The following is a 15183-nucleotide window of genomic DNA, read 5'->3' as shown; positions in this document are numbered from 1 at the left end:
GAAAACTAAACACACTTAACTATTATCCTTAATGAGTATATATAGTCACACACAGAATAAGAAATTAAAATTTTATATAACAAAGTATAACAAAATTGCATGAAAAATAAGCATAACAAAGTATCAAAGGAGTACAACATTTATAGATTGGACCCGTTTGATAGTTAGGATAGGAGAGACATAGTAAGGTAAGCTATCATATGCTGCCTAAATTTAGTATTTATTGTGCCAACATGATTTAATTATTCAATGATGCCGCCTATCTCATCATATTTAGTCACAATTCTCATCATATTTGTTTAGTCATAATTTTTTCCTGAAAGGAGGGTTGTGTTAGAAACCAATAGGATGAGACACGTCTTGTTCCCACATTTACTAACAAAAGTTAAAAATAATTTTTAATATCTAATAAAATATAAATATAGATATGTTTAATATTAAAATTTTTAAAATAAAAGATTTTAAAATTGGGAGGAAACTAAAACCCTGTATGAAGCCAATAAAGTTATACAAAAGCATTTGTACACACAGGTCTAACATGAAATAACTTGAACAGCATAATAAAACACAAAAATTGAAAGTCAACTCAAAATTTGTGGATAAATATTAAAATTAGAAGAGAGGCCAAATTCACTCGACTATTTTTTCAATAGCCAATTATCTTTACATATAAAACTAAACCACAGGCAGGCAGAGTAATGCTACTTACAGTATGCTTCTTTATAAGTTTCTTCAGCTTCTGTCGACTCTTTTTCAAATTTTCAATCGATGAATAACTCTTATCCTGCTCCCACCGACATAGTTTCACCAAATCTTTCAGTTCAGTCAAAATCTCTTTCCTACTAGCATCAATGTGCTTCGATACACTGCTCAGGTGCATAATATACATTCAGACACATAACAAGGCCAATGAAAACAATAAATAAAAGACAAGATATTGGATAAACAACAACCGAAAGGAACTCACGTTGGTAAGAACTGCACATAAAATCCAAACATATTGTACAAGAATGTTGACTGCTCCGTCCGACAACAGCTGCAGTGTCCAGCAATGAAGAAAAAAAACTATATTACTTTATACTAAAAAAGAATCTATTTAATTGCAAGTAGAAGAAGTTTGACAAAATTCTAAACATTTGCAACAAAATAGGATGTGTCATAAGAATATTAAACTGATATTATCTATTGGATTCAATAAGCGCTTGTATTTTTTATACATATCAATGAAAACACAACTTCTAAATATACCTGGAATTAATTTTCAGGCATGCACTTGTATGATTTTGACCAAGGAAAGCATAAAGAAGCTGAAGCCGTTTCCTGAATTCCCCAAAGCTGGAAGTCTGAATAAAGTCCTCCAGGCTACAAGATTCATATGAAAAATAAAAGTTACTCTAAAAGAAAGCCACATAATCTAAAAAGATGAAACATCAAATGAGCAGGCTGAATGTTAATTATAGATTACCTTTGGAAAATTGATTGATCAGAAGTAGTGGATAGAAGAAGAGAGTACAGAGGAAACCACAACTGCAACAAGAGCAAGACAAAAAGAATTAAGTTATTGCGGCATAAAATAAAGCAGGATATCACCAAAAAGAATAACATTTAGATCAAGCACTTTCCCTAGTTCTGAAATACATGTAGAACTTTATGCATCATTCTTTTAATACGGCCAGCAAAATAAGCTAATGATAATTTACTGCCCTAGATTAGCAAGTTAAATATGAAAATTAAACACTAGGTATTTGATTCCTGATTATCAATTTACTATTAACCTGTTAGGAGTCTCACATTGATTGAGAGATGGCCTAAAGATATGTTTATAAGTGGGGGCAATCCTCACCTTACAAGCCGGTTTTGTGAGGTTATGTTCGTCCCAACCACAAATTTTAAGATAACCATTCAACCCACTCTCCTGTTTTCATTAATTTGACTTATTTAAATTTGCTATTATTCTTATTTTCATTACTGGATAAAATCAAAGAGTGAAAGGTTAATTAATAGGTATAGGTGCAACAATTGCAGAGATTAGGAGTTGAATTGTGTACCATTAAAACGATCATGACAAGGATTTATTGTGCCTGTTGGTTCATACGGTCAAACGGCCTAAAGTGGGAAAAGCCTTTAGTCTTTATAAGTGCATTTCTAGCAGGGGCTCCACTCGCGTGTTTTTAGATCTTTTAGTAAATTTTTATCATTTCAAGATACAAATAAGAAGGAAAAAAAAGGTGACCTAGTGCTATAAAGCTTTCACGCTACAAACCATTGTGGGGTCCTACAATACAACTACAACAAATTATAACAACAAAATGAAGTAATGTGCCACTCACTTTTTTAGCATTGTTCTCATACTGATCCATCACCTCATCGAGCAACACGGGCCAAGAGCCCAGTTCCATCTTGTGCCATGATGACATCAGATCAAAAACAGATTTCAACTGATCTGCATGTCATTAAAACCATAAAAATTGGTAAAAACACAGCATAGAAAATTTTAACTACATTACTTGAAAGAAAATTCATACTTGAGAAGGTGAACTTTGAATGATTTTCTTGCATAACTTGAGCCTTGTGAAGTAAAAACTGCAACCCTGAAAAAGCCTAAAGAGGAGAGAATAGATGAAGAATAGACAGTTGAGTCATGGATAAAATCATTTTGTTTTCTATTTTTATAAGACTGTATATTAACTGAAAAAGTGTGCTAGGGCATGAGTATATATGACAACTTCATTTTCATTAGAGGTTCAAACACCGCTCTAATTCTATTAATCTCTAAATTGGAAATCAACTTTTGTGAAAGATTGGGAGTCTAGACAGTAATTGCTCACCTTAGCTAGAGGGATATCAGATGGAAGAGTCAAGAGCATGTCAATGACATCCAAAAATCTCTGAAGATCATTCTGCTCTTCCCACTCATTTAAAAGGGATGTGATCTGCTGTCTTAGCGGTGCAAGTACTTTCAGCATTTGTTCAATCTCATGAGCATTTGAATCCTGGATCCACAAAGAACAAAATGATACACAGGTCATGACACAACCACAAAAAGAAGAAGGGGAAAAAATCCAAGGCTCCAAAATATCAAAACAACAGAACTGGGAAACACCTTGTAAAAATTGTATCTATTAGCGGATTTGGATGATGAATGAAACTTCCTTCTATAGTCGATAGAGAGATAAAATAAGTGCTCTGGAATCAGCTTAGCATCTAAGCTGGCCAGATTTGAAGAGTGGGCACCTGAGCGAAGGAAAAAATTTAGAATTAGAAAATATAATATAAAATCATAAGTCGTGCCCAGACACAAAACTTGAAATCATATCCAGAACTTATCATTACCTTTGATTAAATTGATACCCAATTTATATGACTCGCTGAAGGAATGCAACCGATCTTCATCAGAAATTTCGAAGATTCCAGGCTGAAAAAATACAGTCATATTACCATGAGATACCAAAAAACAACTGCAGATAAAAATAAAAATCAGCACTGGTACAGGTGGACGGACGACCACTGAAAACAACTGATCAGACATAGGTCTTATAAAAGTCATATGACTCACTTGGTTTGGTTGTGTAAGGTGATCATGAAAAAAAAACTACTTAAATTGGATGAAGCAATCAAAAGTCATGTTGAAAAATACAAAAATAAAAATAAAAATAAAAATAAAAACAAATCACTCTAATATTGACCAATTTATTTTAAAATACAAATTGGTGATAAGACCATGGCCAACCCATCAAATTCAATATTTTGATGCAGTACCCAGTGAAGCTCCAATTCTGGATAAAACGCATAAAACATTAACTAATATAGACTTGATTATATTTATAACATGTATCCAGTAAAAAAATAAGGCATAAAAATCTTTCAACGCCAATTTGCAAATCATATTTTAACTTAAAAAGAAGTAAAGGCTACACAGACTCACAGCTTGGACTAGATCACCAGATCCAAATAACTGACTGTGAATGAGAACCACATTGTCCAGAATAGACTCTTCCAGATGTTTCCATTCTTCATCCAATATTTCGCATTCCTCTGAAGATTCCATCTAATTAATTGAACAGATTTCATTTCAGGTTACTAATATATAAACGATGGAATCAATTAACTGAGAGCAGAAATTGAGCATAAAAAATTAGTCTTACATTGTCAGCAGACTTTTCTTCATAAGAAAACTCTTTCCAATCGGAAAATGCTTCGGTTGCACTTGAATTTGCAAGAGCTGGTATTTCAAGCTCCATAATACTCTCAATTTGGAATGCTCGAGGCTTAAACTTGAACTGTTGAGCGTCATGATCGCTTTTTGATTTGGCATAAACTTTCATACTCATCCAAAGACTGGCAAACTCGTCAAATATCTTGTGCAAAAGCTGGTACAGAAGATATAGGGTGTTATAAGCATATAATTATTTCAACAGATTCATAAAATTGAATTAGTTGGCATACAAAACCAGAGCATGGGAACAGACCATATAAGATTCACGGTCGATTATTTTTGCGTTTGCTATAGAATATGCAATTTGAACAAGAATGTTCCAGTAGATGGAAGCTCTACATCGCATCGCAGATACCTGTTCTCAGAATTCAGATGCAAAGTAATTAACAAAATAGAACTTGCCGAATCCATATATTAAATTAGAGTTAGATTTTAATCCAATAATTTATTTACCTTCTTATCAGCAGAAACGCCGCTTGAAAGAGTGATAAGCCTTTCTATCAAACCCATATTCAAATAAAAGTCTGTCCCAAAATCTAGCTTGTATGATGAATGCAAGTCTACTCCAACGTCCTCAACGGAAATGAATTTCCATGAAGCAGCTCGAGGGAAGCGCATAAGTATATATATCATATCCTGTAAAGCTCATAATGTCAGCTTCCAAATAGGAAATAAATGAATTTATACAAGAAAACATTTAAAAATGACAGTGTTACCGTAACCAGGTTGATGTTTTCATGCCCAACTTTTCTCAAATATTCTTTTTCCAAGAAGCTTGACAGAACCAGCGATAACCCAAATTTCATTTCATATACAGCGACTTGAATTGGTTGGATAATGTCATTATATGCCGTGTACTCATCCGTCAATCGATTAATGAAACACATTGCTGTTTCCTGGAATTCAAAATCAGAAATAAAGATAAATAAATGACAGCCCAACGATAATAACTTTCACTACAACCTCTATGGGATATGATATATGCTGATAGACTTTATTCAACGCGACCTTTTTTTCTACCATGATAGACTGTATTTAGTTTCAAGAAGGACTTGGTACAAGAGATCATCTAATTCTTAGTTGGCATGTTAGTCTCAAGCCAATCAGTAAGGGTTGGTATTTGCATCTGATCTTCTTAGCTCATATAATTGATGGCTGTAGAAGAATACCTATTCAATCAGTTTTGTTGTGATGTCAGGAAATCCAGTGCAAATAAAGAATACCTATTGGGCTTGGCAAAATCACTGGGATACAAGATAATTGGTACACTTACTCTAGCCCTGGAAAATTTATCTCGCAATGCTAAGAATTATCATTCCTTTGGTTTCTTCTAAATTAACAGATGGTTCATATATCAGAATTTGAAAGGATTTGCAGGTTGCGGATTTCACTTTCTTCATTTCTACCTTTGTTACAAGAGTACTTGATTAGCAGCTACTTTAGCAAAATCCTTCCTTTTCTATTGAATTCAATTTCTCTCATTACTCTAATGACCATTTCCTTCAGAATTCAAATCCATTGTGACTAGATCAATTATATACAGCTACCTTTTGTATTGTCACCTTGTTAGATGACATGCTGTTGACTCTGATGGCATTTTGAGTGAATGTTAAGTCAATAAAAACCTAGGAGCATTCTTTCATTGGTCAAAAACTCATTAGAAGGAATATCATAACTCTCGCGGACAGGTAATTGAAGTATATAAAAGTAGTGTTCATAGCCTCCTTACGGTTTCCCAGAGGATGGTTTCTTTAAGAAGAGAGATTGGTGAGCATTGTATAGTTAATTACCTGGTCTAGGTAGTTTTGTTATTTTCTTATCTATTCTTTTATGATGAATGATGATCTCTGGTTTAAGTAGTTGATTCCTTTAAATTTCAACTAATTACTCTTACGTTTCTATTTAATCTAAAAACAACTATATATTGAATTCCATTTCTTTATCACTTCAAAATATAATTTAGTTTGGTAACTTCTATTGTTTTTATAAATACGACAATCTTACCAACAGTTTTATTATATTTTTATATCTTTCAGCCGCAAGATGATTTAAATAAAATTTAATTTTCTTTAAATAATATAAACAAAATACTAACATAATACTAACATTTGAATAAACTATAATAATAAACTATAATAGTAACATTTGAATGAGAAAACTAGAAATATTTATACATAGTAATCCAAATTAGTTCAACCTTAATGACATGCCTAGATAGTTATACCTGCCAACTGTGAGTGCGGTCAATAACCTGTTGTAGATCCTCTGCTTCAACATTACCCACTAAAACTTCCAAAGAAGCAATGTGTTTGAGAAACTCATCACATTCATTCATTAACTTTTTGTATTTCCAGGATTCAGAGCGGAACACAATCTGAGTAAAAGACCAAAGTAAGTTAGAAGTAATGGAAGACAATAGTGAAGCACGCCCACAGACATAAAACAAGTTAATTTCCGCCATTCCGGTCAAATTACAGATAGAAAGAGGGAAAAAAGTTTAAAAAAGATATGCACGAAGAAAACAATAAAACAATAATAACACAAGCATATGAGTAATGTAGGAAATTGGACAAAGAATAAGCCCAATCTTCCATTTAAAGAAATTTAGTCGTAACATATGTTAATAAAAATTTATACTTTTGCACTGCCAATTGCATTCGAACAAGAGCGTGTGGGATGCAAGTTTAGCATAAACCATATGACTTCCAAATAAGAGTTGAAAACTGCTGATCGTACAATAAGACAAGAATCACAGTTCATGTCTCTTGGGTCTATCATACAAAATGGCGAGAAAATAGAGGGAGATGTAAACCCAGAAGATCCAAAATGTAAATAGAGGAATATTTTGAATCTGATATGAGATAGAAAAAGTATGCTACTCAAGATTGAAAGAAAACTTGGCGGAAAAACTATAGGACCCACAATATTGTATAGGACTGAATGTCGAGCAGTAAAAAGCCACCAATGAAGTAAGCTCGGTGTTGCAAGACAAGAAAGAATTAAAAGCACTAATTTAGTCTCTTGCTAGAGGAAGAATTATGACAAGATAAAAGCAAAATGGGTAGTGGCAACTAGGGAAAGCCATATGCAAAGATCAAGAACTTTGGACCACCAACCTACAATTCAAAGAGGCGCCGTTTTTATTTTGCAAATGCATAGCGTCAGCAAAGACTACATATTTTTAGCAAGGATACAGTAAATTATTAAACTCATTTGAAGTAGGCATCATTTATTAAAAATACTGAGTTTGTACTAAAAATCCAACATAAAATATATATTTAAGTACGCATAAGGAAAAAAGTATGAATATCTAGATAGAGAATCAAGAGATAAGAATCTATAAACCTTTCTTTGCAGCTTTCTAAGCTCTGCTTGAAGCTTTTCTAGCCTTTCAGCCTTTCTTTTATCAGCTTCTACTGTCAAAAACTGTCCTGATAAATACCCGCACTCTTTCCGAACCTGAAAATAATTAAATAAATGAAAACTAATTCACTCTAGAGATGCACAGAGCTATTCCAGTAATGAACTATGGTAAATGAGGAATATTGCTGAGTGATGTAATAAATGCTAAACAACGGAGAGCTTAATATAATAGAAAATTGAGATGTTATCCGTCAAATTAAGGCACTTTTTGGAATACCTGAATTTCAAGTTCAAGTGATGATATTGTTTCTTCAAGCTGAGTGTACTTGCAATAATACTTCATGACAGGATCAACTTCATTATAGCTGAGCAAGAGATGAATGCGTAATGCTCCAATGTGTGCCCATGCACAACCAATAGTATAATTGAAATTGAAATCTGGTATATATATATGAAGGAAAAAAAAGTTAGAAGTGAGATGGTTCAAAACCATGAACCAAAACGATTATACTTCTCTGGCCATAGATAAAGGGACAAATAGTCAGTAATTATATATTTTGATTAATTGAGGGGAAGAAGAGGCAAATAATTACCAGTGGTAGTGGACTGAATATACAGCTCCCTAAGCAGCGGAACAATGAACTTATTCACCGAGTTTTTCAATCTGTGGTGTCGTGATGAACCAACAAGGGTGCTCACCAAATGGATGCTTTCTTCCTGGATTCAGTTACAAAGGAATGGGAATAAGACCACTGAAGTATCATTATCAGAACTACTAATTAAAATGAATAAAAAACCAAAAAATTTAATATTCAATAAAATCTAACATGAATCAAAAAGGTGTTAAAACAAAGGGAAAAAAAGACTCTGTTATGAATTCCATGAATCTCACTTATAACTTATATATAAATGTACTTATATATACACATTGCATGTATTGTCCAACTAAGTGTATCACCAGTACAATATAAACTGGAGTACTCCCTCCGGTCCTATTTATAAGAGAATTTTGGGTCAACAAAAGTTGATGTATCTAGTTAAAAATTCAGTCCAAATACATTCACTTTTGTTGACCTAAATTTCTCTTATAAATAGGACCGGAGGTAGTAATATATATCCTCCCTTGTATTCCATGATTTCTTCGTGTTAAGAAAACCTTCCGAAAGCCTAACATATTTGTTAACTAAGGGAGGGATTAGCTCATGATTAATTTTGAGTCAAATGCCATCCCTATAGTTGTTTAGCATTACATGTTCAAAATATCAGAAGAACAAGGATAATTGAATTCAATGACATCAAAACATGTTTTACTCATTTGCTGAACATATGAAATTGAATGAAGATTGAAACTAAAATTTAACACAACATTCAGAAGCTAACAATTCGATTAAAGAACCAATGAGGCTTAGGTCAAAACTTGGATCAAGTTTCGGATGTGCTTGTGGTGATCTTCAAAAACAAAATATGTATTATTTTTTCCAGAATATACATATCCACATATGTGTTATTATCAGAGAACAGCCCCATAGGCATTGCCAACTGCTTAACTCCACTTAAATTTTGTTCTCAGGTATAGCTACATTTATTAGTTAGCTTAACTGTAGCATTATTCTGATAAATATGTTCTGGGAAGATATTTGAGTAAAACAAAAATTAAACTGTTGAAAAAGAAGAAATTAAAAAAGGAGTACCACGATTTGTTTAAATAATTAGGAAAACAGACAAGCAATGCCCAACATAAGATATTTTCAAAATGCCCATAACTCTCAAAACAACCAAAACAGTCAAAAAGCCATAGTAAGAATTTAAATAAATAAATAAAGAGCATACTGTAGCCATATTTCTCTCAAAAGAAGAAAAGTTATATTTAATTGCAGCATATTGATCAGCATCAAATGATTTTCTGTGCGCATAAATAATCTGCATTCAAGCAAAGCCATAAACAAGAATTAGTTTAACAATTTGATATAAATTATGTCCAATGAATGACGAATAATAAAAAAATTACAAAAAAAAAAAACATTAAATATTACCTGTTGGAAAAGGGCACGGGCAGCAGACAAAAGAAATTTAGGCAAATATGTCCCATGGTGAGAGCAATTCCACAAATTGGACAAGGAAGCTCTACACTTGAGAGATTGCACCCAAAACTCCTTGACAGCATGTGAGCTTTCCCTGAAATATATGATGAACAGTGATGAGAAATATCATAGGCCAAGCTCATGACTTCCAATATCCACAAGTTACAGATAACAAGTACTCATGCAACAAACGACAAATGATACAATACTGGCAAGATGCACATTGACTAGTACTTAACCAAATGTGATGGAAGAAAAATAGCTGCCTTCAGATTTGAATTCAATAAGGATCTGTCTACATGTATTGGTAAATATCTAGTATTTAGCAGCATTTAATTGTCGTTCTTAATTAGGATTTGAACTCTATGCTCTCGGATATATTTCCCGATTTTTATAGCTTCCAAAAATTAGAAATTATCTCATATTTATTCATTGCAGAATATTTCTACATATATAGTGTATCTGTAGTAATAATCCCACTGTAACTGTGTTTTACTTGCTGTTCTTGAGGACAGTAAAACACTCTTCTTTCTCTCACCGAATCTCTACAAATCAAAAATCTTCATACTTCATGGGCAAATAAGCCACAATATTGAAATTAGTAATGGGTGTCTGTATGTTTATGATATGTACCAAATGAACGTTTTTATTTTTATGTATCTTTTCTGTTTCAAACAGCTGTCGACAACTGTTAGTTAGATAGATAGTTATGCAGTTGTGTAACTGCTGTAGTCTAGAATCTACTCCAAAAATACCATACATTTTATCCTTGTAATCTTGATATTCAGTTCATAAGAAATCAGAAAGACTGATCCATTTTCTCACTGCTTCATTTCTCAGTAGAATTAAGCAGTGACATTCAATTATTGGAAGAAATCAGAAAGACTTGTCCATTTTATTAATAAACCATTTCTATGAAATTCACCTACAGTCGTATTTCACTTTTAACAAATTTTAGCACACACAGGTGTAACAAATCTTTCATATTATTTCACTTGTCAAATTTCTTTTTTTTATTTCAGACGGCATAAACAGGAAGGATAAAAAAAAAAAAAAAAAAAAGTAGCTTATAATCTAAAATTGCTATACTTCCCTAACTGTTTTAAGGAAAAACAAAAAGGAATCGTAAAAATGAGACCAATGTGGTGTTCTAGCATCCAACATGAAAAAGAAAAACCTCAGTATATTTTAAAACAAATAGAAGCAGTATATAACAAAAACCAAAATAATTAATAAAATGAACTCACGTGATCTGTAACACAGTGGAAGCACAAACAGGCTGAATGAGCGTGTGGGGTAATGCAATACTGATATTATCAAAACCTTCGATCTTAGAGAAATTCTGGTGCAAGAACAAACATGACAAATGGTCAAAAAGCACACAACCACAAAAAACTAAATATGAAAAAGAGAAATTGCACAAACACATACCTTAACAAATTCAGGAAAGCATGCCCACAAAGACTCATGCCAGTTAAACCACATCTCAAGAACAAAGCTTGCAATTTTCATATTCACTACAAACCCGGCCAGCCCAGGAAAAAAATCCCAAAGAAAAAATAAATTAAAAAACCTTATCTGAGCCAATTCATAGAGAAGAATGTTAATACAACACATCTGAATTCCTGCACCAACCTGCATCCATTGAAGTCCAAGCATTCAGGGTCCACAAAATCTTTTGATGTGGTGAAAACATTTGTGGGGGTCTTGATGAGAAACTCAAAGAAAATTTTAAAGCAGAGTCCAAAAGGTAGGAAAGACGTCCAACAACCTACAACCAGATAAACAGAGAAAATTATGTTTAAAATAATCCATTATACATACAAACTACTTGTAGTATAACAGAAAGAAAGTGATCTAATAAATCAAATCTTCATTTAAAACCAAATTGTAGGTTCTCTCAGCTATAGTAACTACCCGAAAAGAAGGAAATACTATTAAAGCTGAAAAAATTCATGAGAACCAAGCTTGACTTAATTAAGTGCGTAATTAGACACGCATACTGAATTGATTATGCTGCTAAACAGACATCTACCAATAAACACTTGAATAGAAAATTGTTCTCGATATTACTTGGTGTAACCCTTCGAGTTCGTCCAAAGGCACAGATGTGAGCTCCTTTAGTAACTCCATGTCCCAGAATAGACTGGTAGCATCAGCTGGAGGAAACGTATCCTGCACACCCTCAAATACAGACTTTTGGCATAACAACTCAGGTGTAGACAAACAACAAGAAGCTAGATTTTCGGCATAAGCAGAAAGATCTTTGGTTCCAGTATTCATTTGCAACTTGTTCTGTTCATGCTCTAACCTTCCTGACAGCACCTGTAAATGAAGTTCAGTAACAAATCAAAGAGAAACACATGCATTTATAGTTTTCAATGACAACATAAAAGGCACGAACCTGATATGCCTCATCTAACTTCTCAATAATATGAACACCATCATCTTCATGACTCCGTTTCGCTATCATAAACGAGGAGTTGGAGATATCTACATTATTACAGAATAAACAATGAAAAAGATGCATTCCCAATTAAACAAATGAGAAATATTCAAAGGAAAATAAAATTGGCATATGTGCACAGTCAATCAGTTATAAACCAGAAACATTCAGGCTACATGTTTTAAGAGGCTATCACATCTTCCGTGGATTTTTATTGCCAACCATATATACGCAGAAATGATTAAAATCATAAATGGGTATAACTTTATAATCAACTGGGCTAAGACTTCTCAAGAGAACTATCATGATTCGTACAACATATTGACATAGAAATCACATTATGTGCCAAAAGAACACAATTAGTTTGTGTGATTGAGACCAAGTCCTGTTCTAAATATATGTTTGATGAAAACTTTCAGACGTAAAATCAAATCAACCACATATCTGCAGAATAAATATTTAATCATCCCAATCAAAATGAATAATAAATAGGACAACTCCCACACCTTCAGAAAACCATTAGAGCTACAAAGTATTTTCCTTAAGGATATTATTGTGGGTTAATATTGGAAATATCAATGTATGAGTGGGAAAATATAATATTAACATACCTTGCATTACAAGGAAGCGAAGATCATGATCAAATGCTACAACATCGACTTGATCGATGTTCAATATTCCTGCATTATCCAACAGAGAAATTAATGGATGCTCAATATCCATGCTAAACTTTCCCATAAAAAAACAATAGAAAGGAATGCATAACTAAACCTTGATTACTACTGTTTGCTCTCTTCCTTGGCCAAAGCGGTTCAGTCAATTTTAGAAGCTGCTGATTTTTATCATGTAAATCAGACGAGGTGGGCAAAAATGGGTGACCGCCATGAATCCACAGCAAGGATTTTTCTGAAGATGAAAACCTTTCCAAATTTTTGCTCTCCATCTATTTAAGGAAATAAAAGTTAATTACTTTTTAAAAATAATTGTAAGAAAAACATTATGCTTAGCTTACCAAAAAATGGTTTACAGCTTCAGGACAGATAGTCATAAGCTTCTCAGCAGCTTTCAGCAAAGAATGCCAAGAAATTATCATCTGGTCAAACATTGAAGAGCTGAAGTAACGCCAGAATAATACATGATCCTCAATAAGGTCAGAGTATAACTGTATTAAATTATCAAAAGATTTATCTTCAATTAGCTTAGGAGTTGAAGCTACGAGTTTCTTCAGAAATTCATCTTCCAACACATGAAGAGACTTCAAAACTGGAAGAAAGCAACTCACTGCATCTGTAAAACTATACTGAATCTCAGTAATCCATTGCTGGTAAGTTAACCTTAGCGGATCAAAGCAACAAATGGCATTACAGAGATATTTAATTTCACTATCTGGAGCTGCCAAATCAACTAAATCAAGTGATAACAATGGCATCAACTGCATATCAACATCTAGTTTGCTTCGGCATGATATATATTCCCAAATAGGATGTTTGATGATCTGCCCTATCAGTTTGTGGAAGTTATCGAAGAACTGGCAGAAAGGCTGCAGCTGAGAACTAAACCAATCAAACCTGAGAAGATACAACTTAAAATCACTTTCCGTTGCTTGTTCAATTGTCCAATTGGCTGCAAATAAGAGCATTTTGTTTGCCAATTCTGAGTTGAATTCAAATTCACTTTCACATTGTGGCATTATTCCAACTGAAGTCTTAGGAAACATAATATCATGTAACATCCTCATATCCATCAAATATGGCCTCACATGATCAGCAGTAGTTTGCAAACTATCTCTGGAGTACCTTCTCTGAGCAATTTGATATTGATGTGATGCAAATTGAGTTCCCAGGAACTCCAGATACATGCAATTCTGTGTGATTGAAGCTTCTTTTGAGTAATATATATAATCCCTTAACCCCAATGTCGCAGGCCATCCTCCTGGCAAGCCCAATGGACATTCTGTCAAAGGATCATATCTACACAAACCAGTAACAGATAAATATTTGATTTTTGCAAAATTGATAATTTGTTCCCCATCGACATAGAATGATGAGAGGTATGTATGTTCCCAACTCAATTGTAGACTCCAGATGGGACGACAGCCATTCATGAGAAGCTGCCGAAAAAGATGGACCCAATGTGAAAGTTCAAGATACTTTAAGTGAACATTAAGCTTTGAACCTTCACTTTTAGCGTACATGTGGGCTCTGGCCATTGAATCAATCAATTGAGCAAATGGGATACCTGCTAAAGTGAGAAATCTCTTCACATCTTTGAGTTCAATAATCTCAGAGCTTACACTTGCATCATCCAAAGCCCAGTAAGGCTCCATCATAAATATTTCAACTCCTCTGTTACGCATAGCTCGAGAAACCTCACCGTAGCAGGGATTAACGGTGAGAAACATGCGGAAACTTTGGTGTGGGTGGATAACCAGGGGGTTTCCGTCAACAATTCCACGCTCATTGACCGTGATTGATCCACTAGGTTCAACCAAAGAGTTAATCCTATCAAGAACCTAGAAACAAAAACAGGTAAAAAAAAATTAAAAGATACAGATTGACATTGCTATGCACAATAACACAAATAATTTTATCAAATGTTATCAATGGCAAATAGTGGATAATGGTAGCAAGCCAAAAATCTGGCATAAAAATATGGTGCATGTGGGCACTGCGGCCTATGACCGAAGATAGAAGTATAGTCATAGTTTTAAAACCCGGCTCGGACCGGCCGGTTGAACCGGGAAGCGGACACCTGAACGGCTCGAGCCAAGTATTGGATCGGGTATGCTATTAAACCGGTGTGAACCGGAAAGAACCGGTCAAACTCGGTAAAAACCGGTGACCCGGCGGTTTTTGAAAACCGGCCGGGTCAGTGTACCGCGCTTCTGATATTTTAATAAAAAATCTTAAAATTGGCATGGGCAAGAGTTGAACACGCGACCAGCAACAACCAAGGCAGAAACCTTAACCATTACACCACATGCTTTTTTATGATAACTGTTACTTTTTATTTATTATATTTTTAATGTTCCCTAGACAAAGCAACACCCTGGCCATTGCTCCCATGATTCAAGTAGT

General features: G+C 33.8%; 1 protein-coding gene across 2 annotated transcripts in view; it reads right to left on the bottom strand.

Annotated features, from left to right (window-relative positions):
* The window catches only part of LOC11434046 (midasin), a 42890-nt gene that overhangs the window by 6672 nt on the left and 21035 nt on the right, over positions 1–15183 (bottom strand). For both annotated transcript variants that reach the window (XM_024773834.2, XM_003627166.4), the window contains exons 34-61: positions 13119–14618; positions 12878–13049; positions 12718–12786; positions 12065–12153; positions 11734–11985; positions 11296–11431; positions 11092–11177; positions 10908–11002; positions 9613–9754; positions 9410–9499; positions 8173–8296; positions 7857–8017; positions 7562–7675; positions 6441–6590; positions 4933–5112; positions 4670–4852; positions 4470–4571; positions 4146–4370; positions 3926–4048; positions 3334–3415; positions 3104–3234; positions 2829–2993; positions 2526–2601; positions 2331–2443; positions 1466–1527; positions 1249–1362; positions 968–1036; positions 710–866 (exon numbers count right to left, since the gene is read on the bottom strand). In XM_024773834.2, the coding sequence (XP_024629602.2) occupies positions 710–866; positions 968–1036; positions 1249–1362; positions 1466–1527; positions 2331–2443; positions 2526–2601; positions 2829–2993; positions 3104–3234; positions 3334–3415; positions 3926–4048; positions 4146–4370; positions 4470–4571; positions 4670–4852; positions 4933–5112; positions 6441–6590; positions 7562–7675; positions 7857–8017; positions 8173–8296; positions 9410–9499; positions 9613–9754; positions 10908–11002; positions 11092–11177; positions 11296–11431; positions 11734–11985; positions 12065–12153; positions 12718–12786; positions 12878–13049; positions 13119–14618 (4962 nt within the window). The remainder of the gene's footprint in view (positions 1–709; positions 867–967; positions 1037–1248; positions 1363–1465; positions 1528–2330; positions 2444–2525; positions 2602–2828; positions 2994–3103; positions 3235–3333; positions 3416–3925; positions 4049–4145; positions 4371–4469; positions 4572–4669; positions 4853–4932; positions 5113–6440; positions 6591–7561; positions 7676–7856; positions 8018–8172; positions 8297–9409; positions 9500–9612; positions 9755–10907; positions 11003–11091; positions 11178–11295; positions 11432–11733; positions 11986–12064; positions 12154–12717; positions 12787–12877; positions 13050–13118; positions 14619–15183) is intronic.

Source organism: Medicago truncatula, chromosome 8, assembly GCF_003473485.1.
Source record: "Medicago truncatula cultivar Jemalong A17 chromosome 8, MtrunA17r5.0-ANR, whole genome shotgun sequence".
Classification (NCBI taxonomy): domain Eukaryota; kingdom Viridiplantae; phylum Streptophyta; class Magnoliopsida; order Fabales; family Fabaceae; genus Medicago; species Medicago truncatula.
The sequence above is the reverse complement of the archived record's forward strand: the minus strand, read 5'-3'. Positions and strand labels throughout refer to the sequence as shown.